Raw genomic sequence first — 20,845 nt, forward strand, 5'->3', positions numbered from 1 at the left:
ATAAAGTTCGGTCTATAAGCTGCAACTTTTTCTCCCAGCTTCAACCTCTGCGGCTTACACAATGATACAGCTAATTTGAGGATTTTAACGATTCCAGGAGTGTCACGTTCTTGTCTATTCTTAGCTGCCCTTCACCTCACCAAAATCATGATTTCTGTCCATGAATTTTTGGATGGGCTTCAGGTTAGTGTGCTAACTGTTCACATTTGAAAATCAAATCCGCACACATTAAAGCCCTTAGATCAGTATTCAGTTCTACTGTGCTCAAGCGCACACCCTCATCATGCCAAAAACGCGACATAATGCCAAATTGAAGGCGTTAGACCTAGCAGACGACAGTGCAAGCGACGAACCAGCAGCAACCTCCACCTTGCATTCATGTTCATCAAGTGAAAGTGAGGCTAAAGTCAGTGACAAGATGGCAGAGGAAGCTGTGCTGGTTCTCTTCAACTCGGACACTGAAGACGAAGATTTCAGTGGGTTCAGTGAATAAATGTGACTATCCCTGAATTATGAATCTCATTTTCGTTGTGTTTGTTTATTTTTTTGGTGGCACTAGCAGTATTTTCGCTTGCTTTTTTGTGTTGTTTCCACTTGTGTTTATTTCATAACCTACAGTATTGACAGCTTTTCTGTAGTATCGGTATGTGTTCCAGTGCCGGTAGTAAGTGCGGCTTATAAGCCAGTGCGGCTTATGTGTGTATGAAGTTCAATTTTTTTTCAAAATTTAGTGGGTGCGGGTTATATACCAGTGTACTCAATAGACCGAACTTTACAGTAGTAATTTGTTTGTGATTGTATATAGTTACTGAAAAAATACACATTGTCTCTCATAAATAAAAGTCATGGATAACTAGAAACTAAAGTAGAATATACCTGTACTTACTGGATTTTTTTATAAAAAATAAAAATAAAAATTCACACAGTGACACACACAAACACATGCGCAAATGCACACACACACACACACACACACATGCAAACATGTGCACATATGCACACACACACAAACACATGCAAACAAACATAAGCACGTGCACACACAGAACTAGGTAAAAAGAAAACTTACCTTTTATGTATTGCTTGAAAGCAAGACGGCCATTGAATTTGATCATTGTTTCATCAGTGGCAATGTCACGACCAGGATTGTAGTGAGCATGGCTCTTCCTCTTGACCAGTTCAAGCAGTGGTCGCACCTTGTTGAGGGGATCATACCCTGGTTCTCCCTTGGAGACTGCCTTGCTGTTGTCGTTTAGATGGAAGTACTGGGACAGCTTCTGGAACCTGTTCCTCGACATGACATCAGCAACAGCAGGCACTCTCAGGAGAGGGTCTCTTGACCAGTACATGGCAGTGTTCAGAAGGTGAACAACACCAAACATGAACTGGATGTAAATAAAAAGTTTCATCTATAGAACAGTTGTTTCCACCCAGTTCTTATCTACACCATTTTTGTCCTGACACTGTTGCATCCTGTTCTGTGAGAAAGAGAGAAAAGTAGTCAAACTCCTCAGCCCCAGGTTGTATGTAGATCATGTATGGACCAACATGTTCTGGCCTCACATCAAAGTCTTTCACAACGGTGACACTCGATGTTTTGGCTTTCCAGCCAACACTGATATCATTCTTTTTCTTTTTGTGTTGTTTTTGTCTTCGTTTTTAGCTGCTTGGGCTGGCAGTGGATGGCAAAATATCATCATCAGTGTCAACTGGGTCGCTGACACGGTCACTTTCACTGCCACTATCACTCAATGTCAGATCATCGAACACGTGTTTCGCCACCACCAGCACATCTTCATCGATGACACTGTCTTCTTTCTTTTGAATTTCCTCCAAAGTAAACCCCACAAAAACATCCCCATCACTGCTGTCACTATCACCAACAACCCGTCTCACAAACTCCATATTGCTTTCCTCCATCTTGGCGACAAAAAACCGGGGTGTTTTTTGTTTGTTTTTTTGTTGTTGGTTTTTTTGTTTTTTTTTGGGGGGGGGGTTTGGTGTGGTTTTTTTTGTTTGTTTGTCAAACTTCAAAAAATCGTAACACGACCACTGTGAATTTTTTTACTGCTGTAAACGCGGGAATGGAAACAGAAGTGTGCGGAACCGGTAACCACTATTCAGTATATTGCATTGTGGGAAGGGTGAAAGTGAAAGTTGCGGGCAGTTGTTTAGCGGCCGTTTTTGGTCGATTTGGAAAACGGACAGGTCGTTTCCGGTAAGTCGGTATCGGTTGGTCTGGGAGGCATTGAGTTAAGTGGCCTGCCACCAGGGCTCTTCCAAATGCCATGCCACTTGAGTCGAGGCGGTGTGCGCAGAATGTACGGCAGAGGACTAAGCCACCTCATGTCCGTCCAAGCCGCCCAGCCATGCCCAAAGCCAGAAGGCAGCACCCCCAATGACTGGGCCCTGATTCAGCACCACCATTCGCCCAGCCCCTTCAAGTTGGAAACCTGTCCAGGCATGCACAACTGTGGCGCGCTCTGGGACTCAATGACTGGATTGTGTCGGTGCTAGAGTCGGGGTACATGCTGCCTTGAGCGGAGGACCGCCTCCCTCTTAGACCCACTCCTCCTCCTTATGTGCCCAGCTCTGTGGAGCTGGAAAGAGATATCACTCCTACTCCTCATAGGGGTGATATCTCAACTCTCGGACCCGGGCCTGGCTTTTACGGCCAGCTGTTCGTCATTCCAAAGGTCTCTGGAGGGTGTTTGGACTTGTCCCCCCTCAATAAATAACTCCCCAAAATCAAATTCAAGATGGACACAGGTGCAGATTTGAGAGACCATTCAACAGGGTGATTGGGCTACCTCTATCGACCTGAAAGATGCTTGTTTTCATATCCTCATTCATCCAGCGTCCCGTCGGTACACGAGGTTCTTGTGGAGTGACAAGGTGTTTCAGTTCTCTGCCCTCACATTTGGTCTGTCCCTTGCCCCTTTCCTGTTTACCAAGGTGGTGCAGGAAGTGGTGTCCATTGTCTGGTCGGAATCCATTCGTCTCTAGTGTACCTTATGAAATAAAAGAAAAAAGAAAAAAAAAAGGACCCAGTCACTCTCGCACTTCTACAGTTACATTTCAAACATCAGCTAAATACCTAGGTGTACATATTGATCAGACCTTGACCATGGCTGACCACATTTCATCCCTGTGTCACTCATGCAATTTTCATCTTCGCAGACTAGCCTCATTCAGACCATACTTAACTCTATGGAGACGTAGTTAAATAGTGCATGTAGTTTTACTGTGACGGGCAAATATGGACATATTTGAAAAATTCAACACACTTTCACACAGAGACAAAGACATACAAATTATATTTTGGTGTCATATACTGTACCATGTCAAACTGATGCAAACTAGGCCTATCGGTCTGCTCTGCTTGGCCAAATTTCGCGCGGCTAACAGTGAAGAGACGAGCCGTCTTGCCTGGTCCGCTCTTAGCCAATCAAACGCCTATAAAAGCTATAAGCAAGCGCTGAATCATTCCTTTGGCCAAGGCTTTCCACGCCATCTTGTCAGGTTTATGCTCTGTCTCGTCTTACACTTTTTTTGGCTGTTAAGCGTATTCATTTGGCCTTATTTTGCTGCATGTGGCTTGTGTTTATTGTATTCTTACATTCTGTGTACTCGATTCGACTCGGCCCCCTCGATTCGTTCTCTACCTCTAAGTCGATCCTGTCTTTCCTTTCTCTGTTGGGGATCGGACCTCCCCAATAGGTTCATGCATGCCGAATCAGTCCCTCAGGCTACTTTGTTACCCTTGACCCTCCTTAGGCCATGTGACTCTAACTCCAGAACCACAAGAGTGCCAGAAATGGTGCAGGAATGGCTTAATAAGCCAGCCCGCACTGTCAGGGGTGCTGCTTCCATCCCTCCTCCAGGCAGGGAGTCCATCTCTGCCCCGGGTGCTTTTTCCCCGGGAAAGTTCCTTAAAGATTCCTCCAAGGGAGGGGTGTGATCCTGGTACACACAGGACCACCCTGCCTACAGGGAAGCAGAGCCCTCCGCACAGGACAGGATGTTGGTCTCACAGCGCACCACCTTCCCCACTTCAGCTACTCTATCCTTTAAAATGTTAGCAGAGTGGGACAGATTGGCCCGCCGCTGCCTCCTCGAGGTTTCCACAGCTTATACCTTCTTCGACGCGTTCCTCCACAGGGCCAATGAGCTGTGGGAACAGTGTCCAGTTAATCAGGACATGGGGTCTCCTTCCTCTGTCCCGCCGGGCCTCTTCACCGACCAAAGGTTAAACACTTTTGGCAATAGGGTAGCATCTGGTCTCACGGCAGCTGCAGACACAGCTACCAGCCTTCACTTCAATACTGTGCTGGCGTGGCGTGATGCCGTTCTCTAACATTCCAGTAGAGGAGAGGGCTGCCCTGCGGTCCATCCCAGCACAGCAGCACTCCCTCTTCGCCCAGTATGCGCTCCATTTTGTCAGCCACAGGGCACGCCTTTCCTGACCAGCCTTCAACGGAACACATCCTGTCTGGTTCTCTCTTTGAAACAAGAGATTCATGATCTTTTCCGACTCCTTGTCAGCCCTGGAGGCGATCGCCTGCAGAAATCTGACTCCTCCCGAACTGCTGGAATTCTACGAAGCTTTTACTCTCGTAACGAAGAAAGGATACGAGGTTGTGTTGGCCTGGGTTCCTGGACATGTTGGCATTCCTGGTAACGAAAGGGCAGACCTGCTGACCAAGAACGCTGTAAAGAAAGAATTATCGAGATCCTTTGTACCATACACAGACATGAAGCAGAAGGTGAACACTTATGTTAAGGATCTTTAGCAAGAGGAGTGGAACACCCAGATGGACAGCAAGCTCTTCCAGATCCATCCAGACCTTAACTCTTTCCGGACGAAGGAATGCTCACGCATTCCTACACAAAACGTATTCAGTTTCGGACGAAGGAATGGAATAGCATTCTCCGAAAGTAAAATTCCATCATGCACTGTACACGTGATTTTGTGATTAGCCAAGCAGAGTGCGCTATTCTGGGTCACTCCACAGTCGAATAGTATGATTGGTTAGTCTGGGATTGTGGCCTGTCTCGCACACACGCTGACAAAGTCACTGACCAGTTGTCTGCTCGCGTGCCAGCCTGTTAGCAAAGCGGCCTCTTCTCAGAATGTTGTGAAGCGAACAAGGCAGTGACGGCAATGTTAGGGTTGCCGAAGTACTTGAAATGCTACAAACTGAAGGGTCGGACATTGAAGAGGTGGATGTTGACGAAGAAGAAAGCGAATTCAATGCAGAAAGCGAGCATGGGTATGGTGATTCGGGGTGAAAAATTGGCAGTATTTTCTACATATGGCAAAACTGTAAAAATAAGATGAGAAATTTGATTTTTTTTATATGTAATAGCTCAACACGTAATAAACCAGTTCTGAAAGTGCTGGAAAGCAGCCGCAGTAGCTATGGCCCGCACTTCGTGTGCTCTGGGATGAAGACAGCTGATATCCCTGTGTGCATGAAAGTAGGCTCTACGAATGACTTGGGAAACCCGGCGGGAAATGGTGCCTGCAGCGATGTCTTTCTTGTAATTCTCATTGAGGGAGATGAGAAGACGCCTCTGAGAAGAACGCCTATGGCGAAACCTATCCCAATAATATTTGAGACACCGAACAGGGCAGAGGTGCCTATCCTCATCATCTTGGGCAAGAATATCAGACAAAGGTCTGACCCTCAGAGAGGGGGAAGGAACCTCAGGGTCTTGGTTCTTAGCCAGAAACTCTGGAAGGAACAAATAGTGATGGAACCATCTCTGTGGAAGGCCAGATCTTGTGGCACTCCACTAAGACCATGCAGCTCACTTCTACGACTGCCTGTGGCCAGCCACAGAAGGAAAGTGGTCTTGAGGGTGAGGATGTCAAAAGGAATAGTCCCAAATGGTTGGAAGGGCTGTTTTCGAATGAAATCCAGCACCAGGAACAAGTCCCAGAGGGGCACTCTTCTGGGGTCTCTAGCTTCCTTCAGAGGGGCACCCCTAGCCACCTCTCTGAGCAGGAAATCCGCTTCAAAGGCAGGACCCCCTAGCTGTTTGCATTGTGGTACAGATGGCAGACCTGTACCCTCGCACAGAACTAGCAGACAGGATGAGAACCGAGGAGCAGAGAGCCAGAAAGTTGGCCAGCTGCATGCTCATAGGGTTCGTAGGGGTAATGCCCTGAGCTGTACACCACCGCAACCATTTCTTCCAGCGAAAGTCATACAAAGTCTCCGTTCCCTGCCTCCTTGCTCTGGTGACTATGGAGAGGAGGTCAGAGGAGGCACACCCCTGGGTCAGCGCAGCCGACACAGAGGCCGACCGAGGGGTCGAGGACTTCAATGGTGATGCTGACAGTTCCGACCGCACAGCAGCCATGCGTGCTGGTGGAGCAGTTGAGGATTGGAATGCGGAGTGCCCGAGCGAGGCTGCCTCAGCAGATGAGATTTGATTTCAAGTTCCAGGGGTGGAAACATGTGTCAGGGACTGAAGGTCCGGAAACCAGGTCTGGGCTGGCCATTTCGGCGCAATGAGGATCAGCTGCGGGTGTTCCAATCTGTCTTTCCGTATCACCTTGGACAGAATTGGAAAGGGAGGAAACGCGGAGGCAATCAGACTGCTCCAGTCTAGAGAGAGAGCATCCACAGCCCACGCTTCTGGGTCGGCAACCGAAGAGACGGAAGTGGGAAGTCTCTTGTTGAACCAGGTCCACCATCGGCCGAAACCACTGTTCCCACACCCACTGAAGGCTGTCCTTGTCCAGGGTGCACTCTGTGCGTATGACACTCTTGGACCTGCTGAGAGCATCTGCCAAGATGTTGGTTTTTCCTGCTCAGTGTCTCGCTGAAAGTGCAATGCCCTTGCTGTGGCACCAACGGAGGAGAGCCTCAGTCCGCATGGAGAGGTCTGCCGAGTGCGCTCCCCCCCATTTGTTCACCTAACATGCGACCGTCGTCTTGTCCGTGAACAAGCGGATGGTCTTGCCAGTGGCCTCCCCCATGAAGTGCAGGAGAGCCCTGCGAACTGCCTCCAGTTCCAGAACATTGATGTGGCATAGGCGCTCCTCCGGGGACCAAGTCCCTGCTGCATGGAGTGAGTCCATGTGGGCTCCCCAGCCCAGGGAGGAGGCGTCTGTGAAGAGTGCCACCTGAAGAGTAGGTGGGGCTACGGGCACCCCCTGTGTCCGAAGGGGGGTGATTAACCACTCTGATGTCACCTCGAGGAACCACTCGCCCAGACATATCTGGGTATCCCATGGCTGAGTGCTCTGGGACCGGCGTAACCTCAGTGCCCTCTGGAGAGGGCGCTTGAGAACCCTGTCCAGGGGAATGAGAGGTGCCGTGGACTCCATCATGCCCAAGAGGGAAGAAAGTGTCTGCGCTGTATCTTGGGAGGAGTGGCGCCAGTGGCTGAGGAAGCCTGCCAGACGGTCCCAGTGATCTGGCGCCAGAGAGACTATCATAGACCGCGTGTCGAATCTCATCCCTAAGAAGTCGAAGGACTGACGTGGGGACAGATCGCATATCTGCTGGTCCATGAGGAAGCCCAGTTGGGAGCAAAGGTCTAGAAGTCTGGCTGTATGACTCAGGCACAGGGCCTGCGACTGGGCCAGGATAAGCCAGTCGTCCAGGTATACACAGAGACAAATGGATTCCGAGCGGACGATGGACACCAATTCCTGCACCACCTTGGTAGACAGGAAAGGGGCAAGGGACAGACCAAATGGGAGGGCCAGGAACTGGAACCCCTTGTCCCTCCACACGAACCTCAGGTACCGATGGGATGCCGAATGGATGAGTATATGAAAATAAGCATCTTCCAGATCGATAGAGGTAGGCCAATCACCTTGTTGGATGGTCTCCCGAATCTGTGCCTGTGTGTCCATCTTGAATTTGATTTTGGGGAGGAATTTGTTGAGGGGGGACAAGTCCAAAACTGGTCTCCACCCTCCCGATACCTTTGGAATCACCAACAACCAGCCGTAAAAACCGGGGCCCGGGTCTGAGAGTTGAGATATAGCCCCATGAGGAGTGGGTGCGATATCTCTTTTTCTAGGACGCTCTCCTGCTCCGTCGAGCTGGGCACCTAAGGAGGAGGAGTGGATCTTAAGAGGGGGGAGGTCCTCCACCCAAGACAGCATGTACCCCGACTCTAGCACCGACATAATCCTGTCGTTGAGTCCCAGAGCACACCACTGATGTGCATGCCGGGACAAGTTTCCTACTTGGAGGGGCTGAACGACTGGCGGTGCTGAATCGGGGCCCAGTCATTGGGGGTGCTGCCTTCTGGCCTTGGGCATGGCCGTTCGGCTTGGACGGACATAAGGTGGTTTATTCCTCTGCCACTGATTCTGCACACGCTGCTTTGACTTAGGCGGCGTGGTATATGGAGGGGCCCTGGTGGCCGGTCTCTTCAATGGCATAGAACCCTGGAGCCCATGAGAGGTGTGGGCCAAATATGAGGCCACCTCCCTGTTTGTCTCTGCCCTGTGGCTGACAAAATGGGGCGGGAACTGGCCGAAGAGGGAGTGCTGCTGTGCTGGGATGGACCGCAGGGCAGCCCTCTCCTCCACAGGAATGTTAGAGAGGCTGAGAATGGCATCACGCCGCGCTAGCACAGTATTGAAGTGAAGGCTGGTAGCTGTGTCTGGAGCTGCCGTGAGACCAGATGCTACCCTATTGCCAAAAGCGTGTAACCTCTGGTCGGTGAAGAGGCCAGGCAGGACAGAGGAAGGAGACCCCGTGTCCTGATTAACCGGACACTGTTCCCACAGCTCATTGGCCCTGTGAAGGAACGCGTCGAAGGTGTACGCCGTGGAAACCTCGAGGAGGCAGCGGTGGGCCAATTTGTCCCACTCTGCTAAAGTTTTAAAGGATAGGGTAGCTGAAGTGGGGAAGGTGGTGCGCTGTGAGACCAACATCCTGTCCTGTGCGGAGGGCTCTGCTCCACTGTAGGCAGGGTGGTCCTGTGTGTACCAGGACCACACCCCTCCCTTGGAGGAATCTTTAAGGAACTTTCCCGGGGAAAAGGCGCCCGGGGCAGAGATGGACTCCCTGCCTGGAGGAGGGATGGAAGCAGCACCCCTGACAGTGCGGGCTGGCTTATTAAGCCATTCCTGCACCATTTCTGGTACTCTGAGTCGCCTTGTGGTTCTGGAGTTAGAGTGACATGGTGTAAGGAGGGTCAAGGGTAACAAAGTAGCCTGAGGGACTGATTCGGCATACGTGACCCTATTGGGGAGGGTCAGTTCAAGCTCGGCAAAGTCTGAGTTTGGTTCAGGCTGGTCTCTAGGGAGGTGCGGGCTCAATCTGTCCCCCCTGGGATGTGGGCGAAGAGTGCTCATCTGCTTGTTCGTCCTCATCCGAAGACAGGGGCTCCCACTCTTGTTCGCAGTCCATCCCCTGCTGGGTGCCATCCCAAGTGGATGTACCCACTGGGGCGTCCTGTGAGCTGTGGTCAGCCCAGCGGGATGAGCTGGGACGATCCCGAGCCGGGACCATGGCCGCCACTGTTATGTCCTTGACACCTGAAGCGGGTGGGGAGCGTGTGGACCGTAGGTCCAACCATGCTTGGGATGGTGGGTGCCACACCTTTTCAGAGAGGGCGTCCCTGGATGCAAGAGGGACCCACGAGTGCTGTGTGGGGACAAACACCCACTCATCTGACTGTAGGACCGAGGGCTGGGCAGGTGGGAACCGCAGGCTCCTCCGGGCCGAGTAGGGCCCCTGAGCAGCCGTCGGTCCTGACAAGGAGGCCGTTGTGACCGTGGAGGTCACCTGTGGGTTGACAGAGGCCCGATTTGTGGACAGAGTGGCAGTATTGGTCGAGGAGCTCGACCTGACCGACAAGAAGTCGATCCCACTTGTCGGGGCTGTGTGTGTCACCCTGTGAGATGTGCTGGGTTGGGTCCGGTGGGGAGCGGACAAGGGGCTGGCCCTTGGTGCTCCCGGCAACCCAGCGTGCACCCTAGGTGTGCCCCAGTACGGGTAGAATGGGGGTAACCACCCGTGGGCACCAGCCATACTGTGACCCGAACCCCAAGGGTCACTGGCGCGTTGACCTCCATGAAGGGAACAACCTGGCGAAGTCGGAGGGAGGTCAGGTCCGACTTGGGTGTCAGTCCCGCCCGAAGACGAGCGGGCTGACTGCCTGGAACCGCCTGACACGCGCGGGCCTCCCCCAGCAGGGGAGACCGGCCGGATAGCGGAAAGACCTGCAGAGCAGGTTGCCACGCGCCCCGAATCCTCTCCCGTGGGGAGTCTGGGGTGGCTTGGCCCGGGGTGGGCCAAGTAGAGATCCCCCCCGGAACCAAATTTTTCTCCCCCCCCAAAAGGAGGTGGGGGAGGGGGGTCGACAGAGAAGGGAGGAGGGGGAACAACAATGGGGCCCGTGAGGGCCGTCTCCGGGTGGGGACCCGGGTAATGGCCGGGCGCGGCCTCCCCTTGGGAGGCCGCGCCTAGCTGCGAGTCCCCACAGCCCGGAGAGGACTTGCCATTCCCCCTTCTCCCCGCCTCGCGCTGGGACACCTCGGGAGGCGACACTCGTACCTCTTTCCCCCCGGTCCCCTTCATGACCGTTTTACTGGTACAAAAGTCGCCTCCGCAATCAGTGTCTAACGACGCATCGCCGCGGTCCGTATCGGGAGGAATCATGAGCTCCGGGCCTCGGAGAGTCTCTTGCCGAGTCTCAATCCCAGCATCATGATCCCTGCCTTCGTGGTATGGCACACGAGGCATAGAACCCGCGCTTAGGCACCCAGCGAAAATCCGACCCCCAACAGAGAAAGGAAAGACAGGATCAACTTAGAGGCAGAAAAAAACGAACGAATCGAGGGTGCCGAGTCGAATCGAGTACACAGAATGTAAGAATACAATAAACACAAGCCGCATGCAACAAAATAAGGCCAAAAGGATACGCTGAATAGCCGAAAAAAGCGTAAGACGAGACAGAGCGTAAACCTGACAAGATGGCGTGGAGAGCCTTGGCCAAAGGAATGAGTCAGCGCTTATAGTTTTTAGAGACGTTTGATTGGCTGAGAGCGGGCGGGCCCGTCTTTTAGCCGCGTGAAATTTGGCCAAGCAGAGCAAACCAATTGGCCTAGTTTGCATCAGTTTGACATGGTAAGTATATGTAACACCAAACATGGAGTATAATACAAACTCCTCCTTTTTCTTACACAGTATTTTGTATTTTTTGTATTTTTTTTCCAAACCCTTACAAATGGGCCGTCTGTGGGGAAAAGCAAGGGAGAAAACTTGTCGTCCCGAGTGAGTTAAAGAGACCCTCCCTTCAGGGGTAAAGAACAGAAAGGAGGAGTCTGTGCTGTGCAGACTGCATGCGGGGCACACTTGTTTTACTCATTCTTACTTGTTGAAGGGGGAAGAGGCCCCTCGATCTATTCCCTGTGATGAGCCTCTCACTGTGAAACACGTGCTCCTTGACTGTTGGGATCTGCATGACGTTAGACACAGACATTACACAGCGGTTTCTTTGAAGACTTGTTTCGTGATGTCCCTCCGTGGACGCTGATGGACTTCTTGAAAGAAGTGAACATTTTTAATCAGATTTGAAGGTTTTAAACTATGGAAGTTTTTTTAAACTTTGAGTGGAAAGTTTGAAGTGGTGATTCATTTTAATTGTTTTTTACCCTTGTAGTAGTTATTGACACGGCGATAGCCTTGAGATGGCCTTAGTGGTCGGCGAGGCTCTAAGCACCATAATTTCATTTCATTTACTGCAATTCTACCTTAGCAGGTTTACCATCTTCCTCTCTTATTAGACAACAGAAATTACAGAACAATGCTGCACGACTTGTCCTAGCAAAAAAGAAATCTGATCATGTCACACCTCTTTTGCATCAGTTACACTGGCTTCCTATAGAGTCCTGCATTCACTATTGTATAAACTAGCGACATTTGCCTTCCGACATTTTGATGAATCTCTTCCCCCGTATCTCTCCTGTGCTGGAAACGTATGAGCCATGTAGAATGCTAAGATTCAGTTCTGAACTGTTACTTAAAGTCCCAAGAACTAATATAAAATGTGCAGGGAAAAGGTCTTTTAGGGCTCAAGTACCCCATATTTGGAATTCTTTGCCATCGTCCCTCAGAAATGCTCCTGATCTCCAGACCTTAAAGTCAGATCTGAAAACGTACCTTTTCCGCAAACATTTCTGTACTCAGCATGATGGATAGTCCAAAGTCTGTTCACCACATGGAGTTTTATGCTAGAGATATTTATACTTACGTAATCCTGTTTTAGTGCAGTTGATATATTTAATGTGTCTGGGCGCGTGCTCGTGCGTGCATGTGTCGTCGTGTGTGTGTGTTGTGTGTGTGTCTAATAACGTGTGTTTTTAAGGAATTATTTCTTTTTAATCTAAGCATTATTTACTTGATATTTTTATTGTTTGGTGGATCATCTTTTTTATTCATTCTGTGAACGCATTGGTTTGAGCTGTTGTAATGTTTCATGTTATGTTTATATCTGGCTCTGATGTAAGGCTCTTTGAGCAGCATTAGTACTGGATATCACGCCATAGAAAAGTTATGAATTATTATTATTATTATTATTACCTGGACAACTAGCTCATTCTGGCCCAGTCGCAGGCCGTGTCAGAGGCATACGGCCAGACTTCTGGACCTTTGCTCCCAACTGGGCTTCCTCGCAAACCAGGAGAAATGTGATCTGTTCCCAAGTCACTCCTTTGACTTCTTAGGGATGAGATTCAACACATGGTCCATGATAGTCTCTTCGATGCCAGATCACTGGGACTGACTGGCAGACCTCCTCTGCCACTTCTGCCATTCCTGTCAGGCAACAGCATGCACACTTTCATCTCTCCTGGGCATGATGGAGTCCATGGCACCTCATCCCCCTGGGCAGGGTTCTCAAGTGCCCCCTTCAGATGGCACTGAGGCTACAGTGGTTCCAGAGAACCCAACCATGGAATACCCAGATATGTCTGGGCGAGTGGTTCCTTGAGGCGACATCAGAATGGCTAACCACCCCTCTTCGGACACAGGGGGTGCCCATAACCCACCTACACTTCAAGTGGCACTCTTCACAGATGCCTCCTCCTTGGGCTGGGAAGCCCACATGGACTTGCTCCATGCAGCAGGGACTTGGTCCCTGGAGGAGCGCCTATGCCACATCAATGTTCTGGAACTGGAGGCAGTTCACAGGGCTCTCCTACACTTTGCAGAGGCAGCTACAAGAAAGACCATCCGCTTGTTCACGGACAGCATGACAGTCGCATGTTATGTGAACAGAAGGGGAGTGTGAGGGTGCACTCAGTGGACCTCTCCCTGCAGACTGAGGCTCTCCTCTGTTGGTGCCACAGCAAGGGCATTGCACTTTCAGTGAGACACACAGCAGGAAAAGCCAACATCTTGGCAGATGCACTCTGCAGGTCCAAGAGTGTCATCCACACAGAGTGGACCCTGGACAAGGACACCCTTCAGGGGGTGTGGGAGCGGTGGTTTTGGCCGATGGTGGACCTCTTTGCCATGAAGTTCAACAAGAGACTCCCCACTTATGTCTCACCGGTCGCCGACCTGGAGGCGTGGGCAGTGGATGCTTGTCTCTGGACTGGAGCAACCTGATTTCCTACACGTTTCCTCCTCTTCCAGTTCTGTCCAAGGTGATCTGGAAAGCCAGATTGGAACACCCTCAGCTGATTCTCATTCAAATAGCCGGCTCAGCCGTGGTATCTGGACCTCCAGTCCCTGACACACGTTCCACCTCTGGAACTTGAAACCAAACCTCATCTGCTGAGGCAGCCCTGTTCAGGGATCCCTCATTCCAATCCTCCAACTGCATGCGTGGCTGCTGTGCAGTTGGGACTGTCAGCACCAACATTGAAGTCTTTGACCCCTTGTTGGCCACTGTGGAGGCGCTTACCAAGAAAAATTACTGAGGGGATGCGCCTCCTCTGACCAATGCCATGGTTCTCATGGGGCATTTTCTTGATGGCCATGGATTGATTCTGCATTTGTAGCTTTTAGAGGCATTTGACTGGGCAGGATGGGGCATCTTTTCACTGTTAGCTGCATGAAATTGGCCAAGCAGTGTAAACTGACAGGCTTAGTTTGCATCAGTTTGACATGGTAAGTATATTTATATCGTCAAACAGGGAGTATGATTAAAACTCTTCCTTTCATGGGTGCAATAGCTGAATGGTTAAAGCACTGGTCTTTCAATCTGAGGGTCCTGGGTTCGAATCTCGATGCACCTGATGGGTAAAGGGTGGAGATTTTTCCGATCTCCCAGGTCAACATATGTGCAGACCTGCTAGTGCCTGAACTCCCTTCGTGTGTATGCGCACGCAGAAGATCAAATACGCACATTAAAGATCCTGTAATCCATGTCAGCGTTCGGTGGGTTATGGAAACAAGAATATACCCAGCATGCACACCCCCGAAAACGGAGTATGGCTGCCTATATGGCGGGGTAAATAAAAAACAAGTGAAAGTTAGACCGCGTCGCGATAGAGGCAGAGAAGACCGGCCTCAGGATCAACATCGGAAAGACAGAGATCCTACGCATCAACAACAAGCAGCAAGACCCAGTCCGATTACAGCAGGAAGAGATCAAAGAAGTGGAAAAGTTCACATATCTGGGCAGCGTAGTGAGCAAGGATGGTGGAGCAGACGATGACATCAAGAGCCGCATCAATAAAGCGAGACACGCCTTCAGAACTCTCCGACCCATCTGGCAATCTTCAGCCCTCTCACTTCACAACAAGATCAGAATATTTAACACCAACGTCAAGTCAGTCATGCTGTACGGCTCAGAGACATGGCGCACTACCAAGACCAACAGGAACAAACTCCAGACATTTGTCAACAGATGCCTGCGCAACGTTCTGAACATCAGGTGGCCTGAAATCATCTCAAATGAAGACCTCTGGGACAGAACCAAACAAGCACCCATAGAAGAAGAAATCAAAAAGAGAAAGTGGGGGTGGATAGGCCACACGTTGCGCAAGTCACCACTCAACATCACTCGCCAGGCACTTGACTGGAACCCCCAAGGCAAACGCAAAGTTGGCAGACCCAGGCAGACTTGGAGAAGAAGTACGGACACTGAAGTGAAGGCAGCCGGAATGACGTGGGCCCAGATAAAGAGGATTGCCCCAAACCGTGTCCGTTGGAGGAGTGCTGTTGCGGCCCTTTGTTCCCGAGCGGAGCTATAGGCATAAGAAGAAGAAGAAAATAAAAAACAAACGGTCATACACGTAAAATGTTACATGTCTGTCTGAGTGTGTATGTGTGTGCGTCTGAAATCTGATTGAATGGCACAGGAAACGAATGATGAGCGCCCAGTGGCAGCCGTCAGTCGGCTCTACCCAGGTAGGCAGCCTGTGGTGCAAATGTCCCTGTGTATGTAAAGCGCTCAGAGCTTGGTCTCTGACCGAGGATAGGCGCTATAGAAGTATCCACATCAATCAATCAATCAATCAATCAATCACTTTCATTTTATTTTCAGTGTTTTGTATTTATGTATTTTCTTCCCTGGTTTGGTGAACTGAGCTGTAACCAACATGAATGTTTATTCTTGAACTTAATTCAGATGTTTGTTTCAGGGAGGACCACTTCCCTTCTCCAAATTTGAGTTTTTTGTTGCCTGGCTGCTGCGAGAGTTACTGTCCCCCTATGTGCTTCTGACTTGTCATCGCAATCGCACTGTCACTTGGCGCAACAAGAAATATCGCCTCAAGTGGGGTGGAGTGGTAGATGAGCCAGCACCCCCAAAGCCTGCATCTGTGCACAGTGTCTCTGTCATATGACTGTTTCCAAAAATTCCAGATGTGCAAACTGCATTTCAGTGTGCATGGACATGATTGCAAAGACAGACATTTTAATTATATGACAGTGTGAACAAGATTTTGTTTTTAATTCAGCTCTTTCTGTTTCAACCATCAGTATACTCAGGCAGACACAAACTTTTATACATGTACTGGCCGTTCCCAGAAAAAGAAGATATATATATATGAACTGTGGTTCTTATTCACTTTTGAGTTCAGCGCAGTATTGAGTTGCCATAATCATTCTGTGACTTCATTCAGTTATGTTATTGAATAATCTTCTTTAAACATTTCTCGTCTTCTTTTTTTGGTCATTGTTTATTTGGTTTTTCGCTTATATGTCTATGTAATAATCCTGTGTTTCAGTTGTGTTTATGTGTGTATCTGACTCTGAGTGTATTTGTGTGTGTGTGTGTGTGTGTGTGTGACTCTTTTAGAAACTTTAAACAAATTCATTTTCTCTGGAAATGATTTATGTGTCAACACCAAATTTGGCTGAAAAATATGAAATAGTTCTTACACACATTCTAATCACGACTGTGCACTGGAAATGGGAATGGCACAAAAAATTAAAAGAAGTCAAAAATATCTCTACAGTAATACAAAGAAGCCAAAAATATGTATACAATCATGTTACTGTTATTATTTTATTATATATTCACAAAACTTAGCACTTCAGACATTTTGCCACACTGATTAATAGCAGTCATTTTATTATTTTTAGTTCAGATAGTAAGTAGCTTCTGGTTTACCTCTTCATTGCCCCATTACATATATATATATATCCAAAAAATGCCCATCTATTTACCCCATGACTTAATATACTTCAGCATCATTTCTGGATTTTTTACAGTTGATGTATTCAGATAGTTATTAGTCAGAAAGCTTGATATTTCTACTTCATTTGTCTGTGAGGAGCAGTAGCTGTTCACGCTCTTTATGATCATTTCTGGATGTTGTTGTCCCTTCCTCACGATGCTTTCAAAATGGTGAATAATGAGCCACAACCTAATCCTAGTGACTTGAAACAGCAGTGTGTTACAATATTGGGGGGGGGGGGGGGGGGGGACAACCAAGATTTTGCCATCTAAGATGTTGCAGAAGCTATAAAAGTCATTGAAGATGATGAATTTAGTGCTGGGTGTGGCAGTATCTTGTCAGATGGTTTACTTGACGTGACTGAATGTTAGTCATGTATAGCTCTGTGATGGACTTAATTCAGGTGACAGTTGACTTCAAATACAAAATTCAGGGCACGGAGGGAGAGAGTGATGAAGGAGTGAACAGTTTAGTGCCAGTTGTTAATTATGTGTACAGCATGGTTTTAGAAAAGTACATTTGCAATGATCAAACAGCTATCATCTGCAGGCAATATTGTGAACATATGGTCAACCCCCCCCCACCCCTCCCCCTGCACTGTGAGCCATCTGGGTCACTGTTAGCTTCTTTGATACTGTCTGATAGTGAACATGAAGTGAGTGGGCGTTGCACAGGCTGGAATTGCAATAGAAGGACATTGTATACAATCATTGTGTTAAATGAACTGCTGTCTGTTCATTGTCCTTTCAGAAAAGTATGGGTTATGTATACTTTCTTGCAGTAGTTTATGTGTGAGATATTTTTTTCTAATTATAAACCCTTTGCAATCCAATACAGCCTGGCAAATAAAAAGCCCAAGTCAGAATAATGCTCGACATTGAAGAGATTAATATAGGTGTTACATTGATATATTTGTCTTCCAGGAGCAGCAGAATTCTGCCAAATAATCAGACAAATCTGATTTTATTTTGGAAAATGTAAGACAGTTCTCACTTATCTAAAACATTTGATTTGAAAATAACTCGAGGCATAGAAAGGCTATTGTGTTTATGCTCAGTGTGAAGGTTTTAACACTTTGACATTTGCCCATTTGTTTACTTTGTCAGTAGATAGTGTTGCAGTGACTCCCTTTAATGCATATTCACTATGAGTATGTACATTCAATCAGTAGTTTGCAATAACATATTACTGAAAGGTGGCAAAGGAAGCCACTAGATTTTGTTCAGAGAAAGATATGTGCATAGGTCTCATCACCTAAGCATAATGTCCACAAACAACCACCAAATTCAAATCACTGTGCATGTGTGTTTGAATACTTTAAGGTGTAGTTGTGTTTGTTTTCATAGATTCCAACAATAAGTTGCCTTTTTTTTCTTTTCTTTTTTTTTATTAATTTTTTTTTATGTGTCATCTACGCTGTTTGGAGTGGGAGAATGTGTCCTATTCTTTAATCATAATTTTTGCTGAAACAACTTTTCAGGAGTGATTGTCATGTATATTAAGTTCAAAAATATGTTTTGCAAATTTGTTACAATTTATTGAATCTGAAAAGTTGTGATAAAGGCAGGGAAAGTTTGAAACTGAAATAAATCAATATTACGAATATAAAACAATGGAAGGCCAATCAATGTGGGCTGCTTAAGATAGCATTGCACTGCTCCAGCATATAACTTTCAGTTCGACAAACACTCTTTCTGATGGTGAGCAAAAAATTATTAGGGTTGTTGTATTATATATGTGTGCGTGTTAGTACCCAGTCTCCATGTCTCCCCCCCTACCTTCCGACCCCTTGCCCCCACCACCACTAGCATTTTTGGTTTTGATGTTGTACAGCAGAAATCACGTGTGAACCATGGTTTTGCCTCTTGTTTGTTTTGTTTGTTTTGGCTAAAATTAAGAAAATGTCTATATTGGCATTGGCTATCAAATGTCTGAAAGTATTACTTTCATCAAAGATTTAACATTTCTTCAGATTGGGTAAAATGCCTTGACAAATTGCTAACAAAATTGTTCAGAAATAGACAGTTCTATAGGCTTTATAGATTTAGTTGCTTTGAATTCATGTTTTGGACTGCAGATGCAAAATTTGATTCTTAGATGACACTGACAGTACTGGTTATGCTGCATTCTGGGCTAAAAGCTGTTAAGTATAGGTTCCATTTCTGGTTTTTTTTATTTATTTGTTTAGTAGTTGTTTTTTTATTCAGAGAATATTGCAGGAAACCAACCTGTACACACAGACCAAGATCAGTTCTACATAAATTCGTATCTTTAATCCAGACAAAATGTAATGATTGGATGGGTCAGTAGAATACAAAATGAGCAATGCTTCTTTGCTGACACACAATTACACAAGATCTCGACTCTCCCTACCCCATCTCTCACTCATTCATGTCTCTCCCACTCAGGGTGACATGTTAGATATTGAATTGTTTTGAAACCTTCCACAGAAAAGGACTCAATTCCGACTCTGAAATACACACTTTTTATTGCCTGCTGCATGTTGGGACTCAAACAAACAGTACCAGTAAAACATCAGCATTTATGATACATGTAGATGAAAGCATACTGTACAGCTAGTCCTTATTGCCGTGTATTGTGCATAATGAAAGTAATAAAACAGTATACAGTAGTTTATGACTAGAGGAAAGTATGGTGCCTGATCAGGCAAAAAGCTAAGTGTAGATAACATATATGATACAAACAGATTAAAAAATCAACACAATAACTTAACCTCCTCTGCCCCCACACCACCAGAGTTTCCCCCATACATCACTAGACAGTATAGATGATATGCAGAATTATAAACTTACAAAAATGTTAAATAAATGGTTATAAATATGCACCATACATCCACATTTTTTTTGTTTTGTTTGTTTTTTTAAGGGATCTTGGTAGCACTTCATTAATTAAATAATGTATGGATTTAGTGAATGAATTAAAAATTGTATGAATGCTTTTGGAGTTTCAAAAGTGTGCATAGCTTTTAATTTCTCCATTTTATCTTAAAACTTAAATGCTCATTGTGTGATATCCATTTTGTGAGAGAAATGCAGTATTTTGGTGCTAAGTTATTGTTAAAGAGAACTGTGTTCATGTCGTCAAGTTGATGTGATTTGCACAGCACTAGATCAGTGCGATTAGTGTTGTGTTTTTGCCATTCGCAATACTTAGAACGTCAGTAATATGCTGTTCTGGCTGAAGTGGCCATCTTGTTAGCAATGCAGAAAGGCGGCCAGTCACAATGCTCTACAAGATACACAACGACCTGGTCCACATCAGAAACAACACCCTGAAGCAACCTGTCAGGCCCTTTTATGACCAGTCCACCAACTCTGATCTTTAGCAGCTGACTACCGGAAGTTCTCCTTTTACCGTTGTTGACTGGAACAGAGGAAATAGTGCCTACTTCCAGCCTGAGGCCTTTGAGGCTCGGGTTGATGCAGAAATCCTGTAAATCATCACCCCTCCCCTTCCTCCCCAAGTTATTCCCTCCTGTATTGACACATCCATCTCCCCTCTGCCTCCAACAGTATTCTGAAACTAATGCTTTTAACTATTCCACACAAGTACAATCCCACCAAGTTAATACCCAGCATTAGTCTTCACAAAGATGAAGTGGGCTTGGAAATCTGAAGAATAAGAAGAAGAAAGCCTGTGACTAAACAGTCACAAAACGGTGCATCCAGTTGTCCTTATTCTTGTAATTGTAATGTGGAAAATATAGATATGTATCACAATCCAGTCAGGGCAATCGTTTGTTCTGTCAGTAATTTGAAAGTTTGAAGTAACCTTTTCAGACGAAAAAATGGTGACTGCTGGACCTTGTAAAAATGAAGTAAAAAAAAAAATTAAAAAAATTGATGGTGTAATATCAAAGGTACATCAAGACGATGTGAATACAGTTCAGCTCACTGACTTGATGTTGGATCCATGGTGGGTGTAGATGCAGTGGGATAATGAGGATAAGAGTGGGGGTATTGAGGGTGGGTGTGGGTGGAGGAGGGGGAAAAAGGGGGCTTGTTCAGGGAAAGGAAGGGTAAGGGGGTATAGTCAGTAATTGCCTGCCAACACTTCTCTGCACATGAAAAAGAGTCTATGTTTGGAAATGTTGTCTTCTCATCATCTTTAGGTACCTTTGATATTACACCATCTGTTTATGTTTTTACTTTTTCAGTCAGTGTGAAATCACCAGAACAGAACATGTTCTGCTCTGATTATGTTTAT

General features: G+C 47.1%; 1 protein-coding gene across 1 annotated transcript in view; it reads left to right on the top strand.

The window, feature by feature from the left end:
* Positions 1-19,630, top strand: part of LOC143288465 (ceramide glucosyltransferase-like) — a 90,897-nt gene extending 71,267 nt beyond the window's left edge. The window contains exon 9 of the mRNA XM_076596986.1: positions 15,578-19,630. Within this exon, the coding sequence (XP_076453101.1) occupies positions 15,578-15,781 (204 nt within the window). The 3' untranslated portion in view covers positions 15,782-19,630. The remainder of the gene's footprint in view (positions 1-15,577) is intronic.
* Positions 19,631-20,845: the final 1,215 nt, after the last annotated feature.

Source organism: Babylonia areolata, chromosome 12, assembly GCF_041734735.1.
Source record: "Babylonia areolata isolate BAREFJ2019XMU chromosome 12, ASM4173473v1, whole genome shotgun sequence".
In the NCBI taxonomy this organism is placed as follows: Eukaryota; Metazoa; Mollusca; class Gastropoda; order Neogastropoda; family Buccinidae; genus Babylonia; species Babylonia areolata.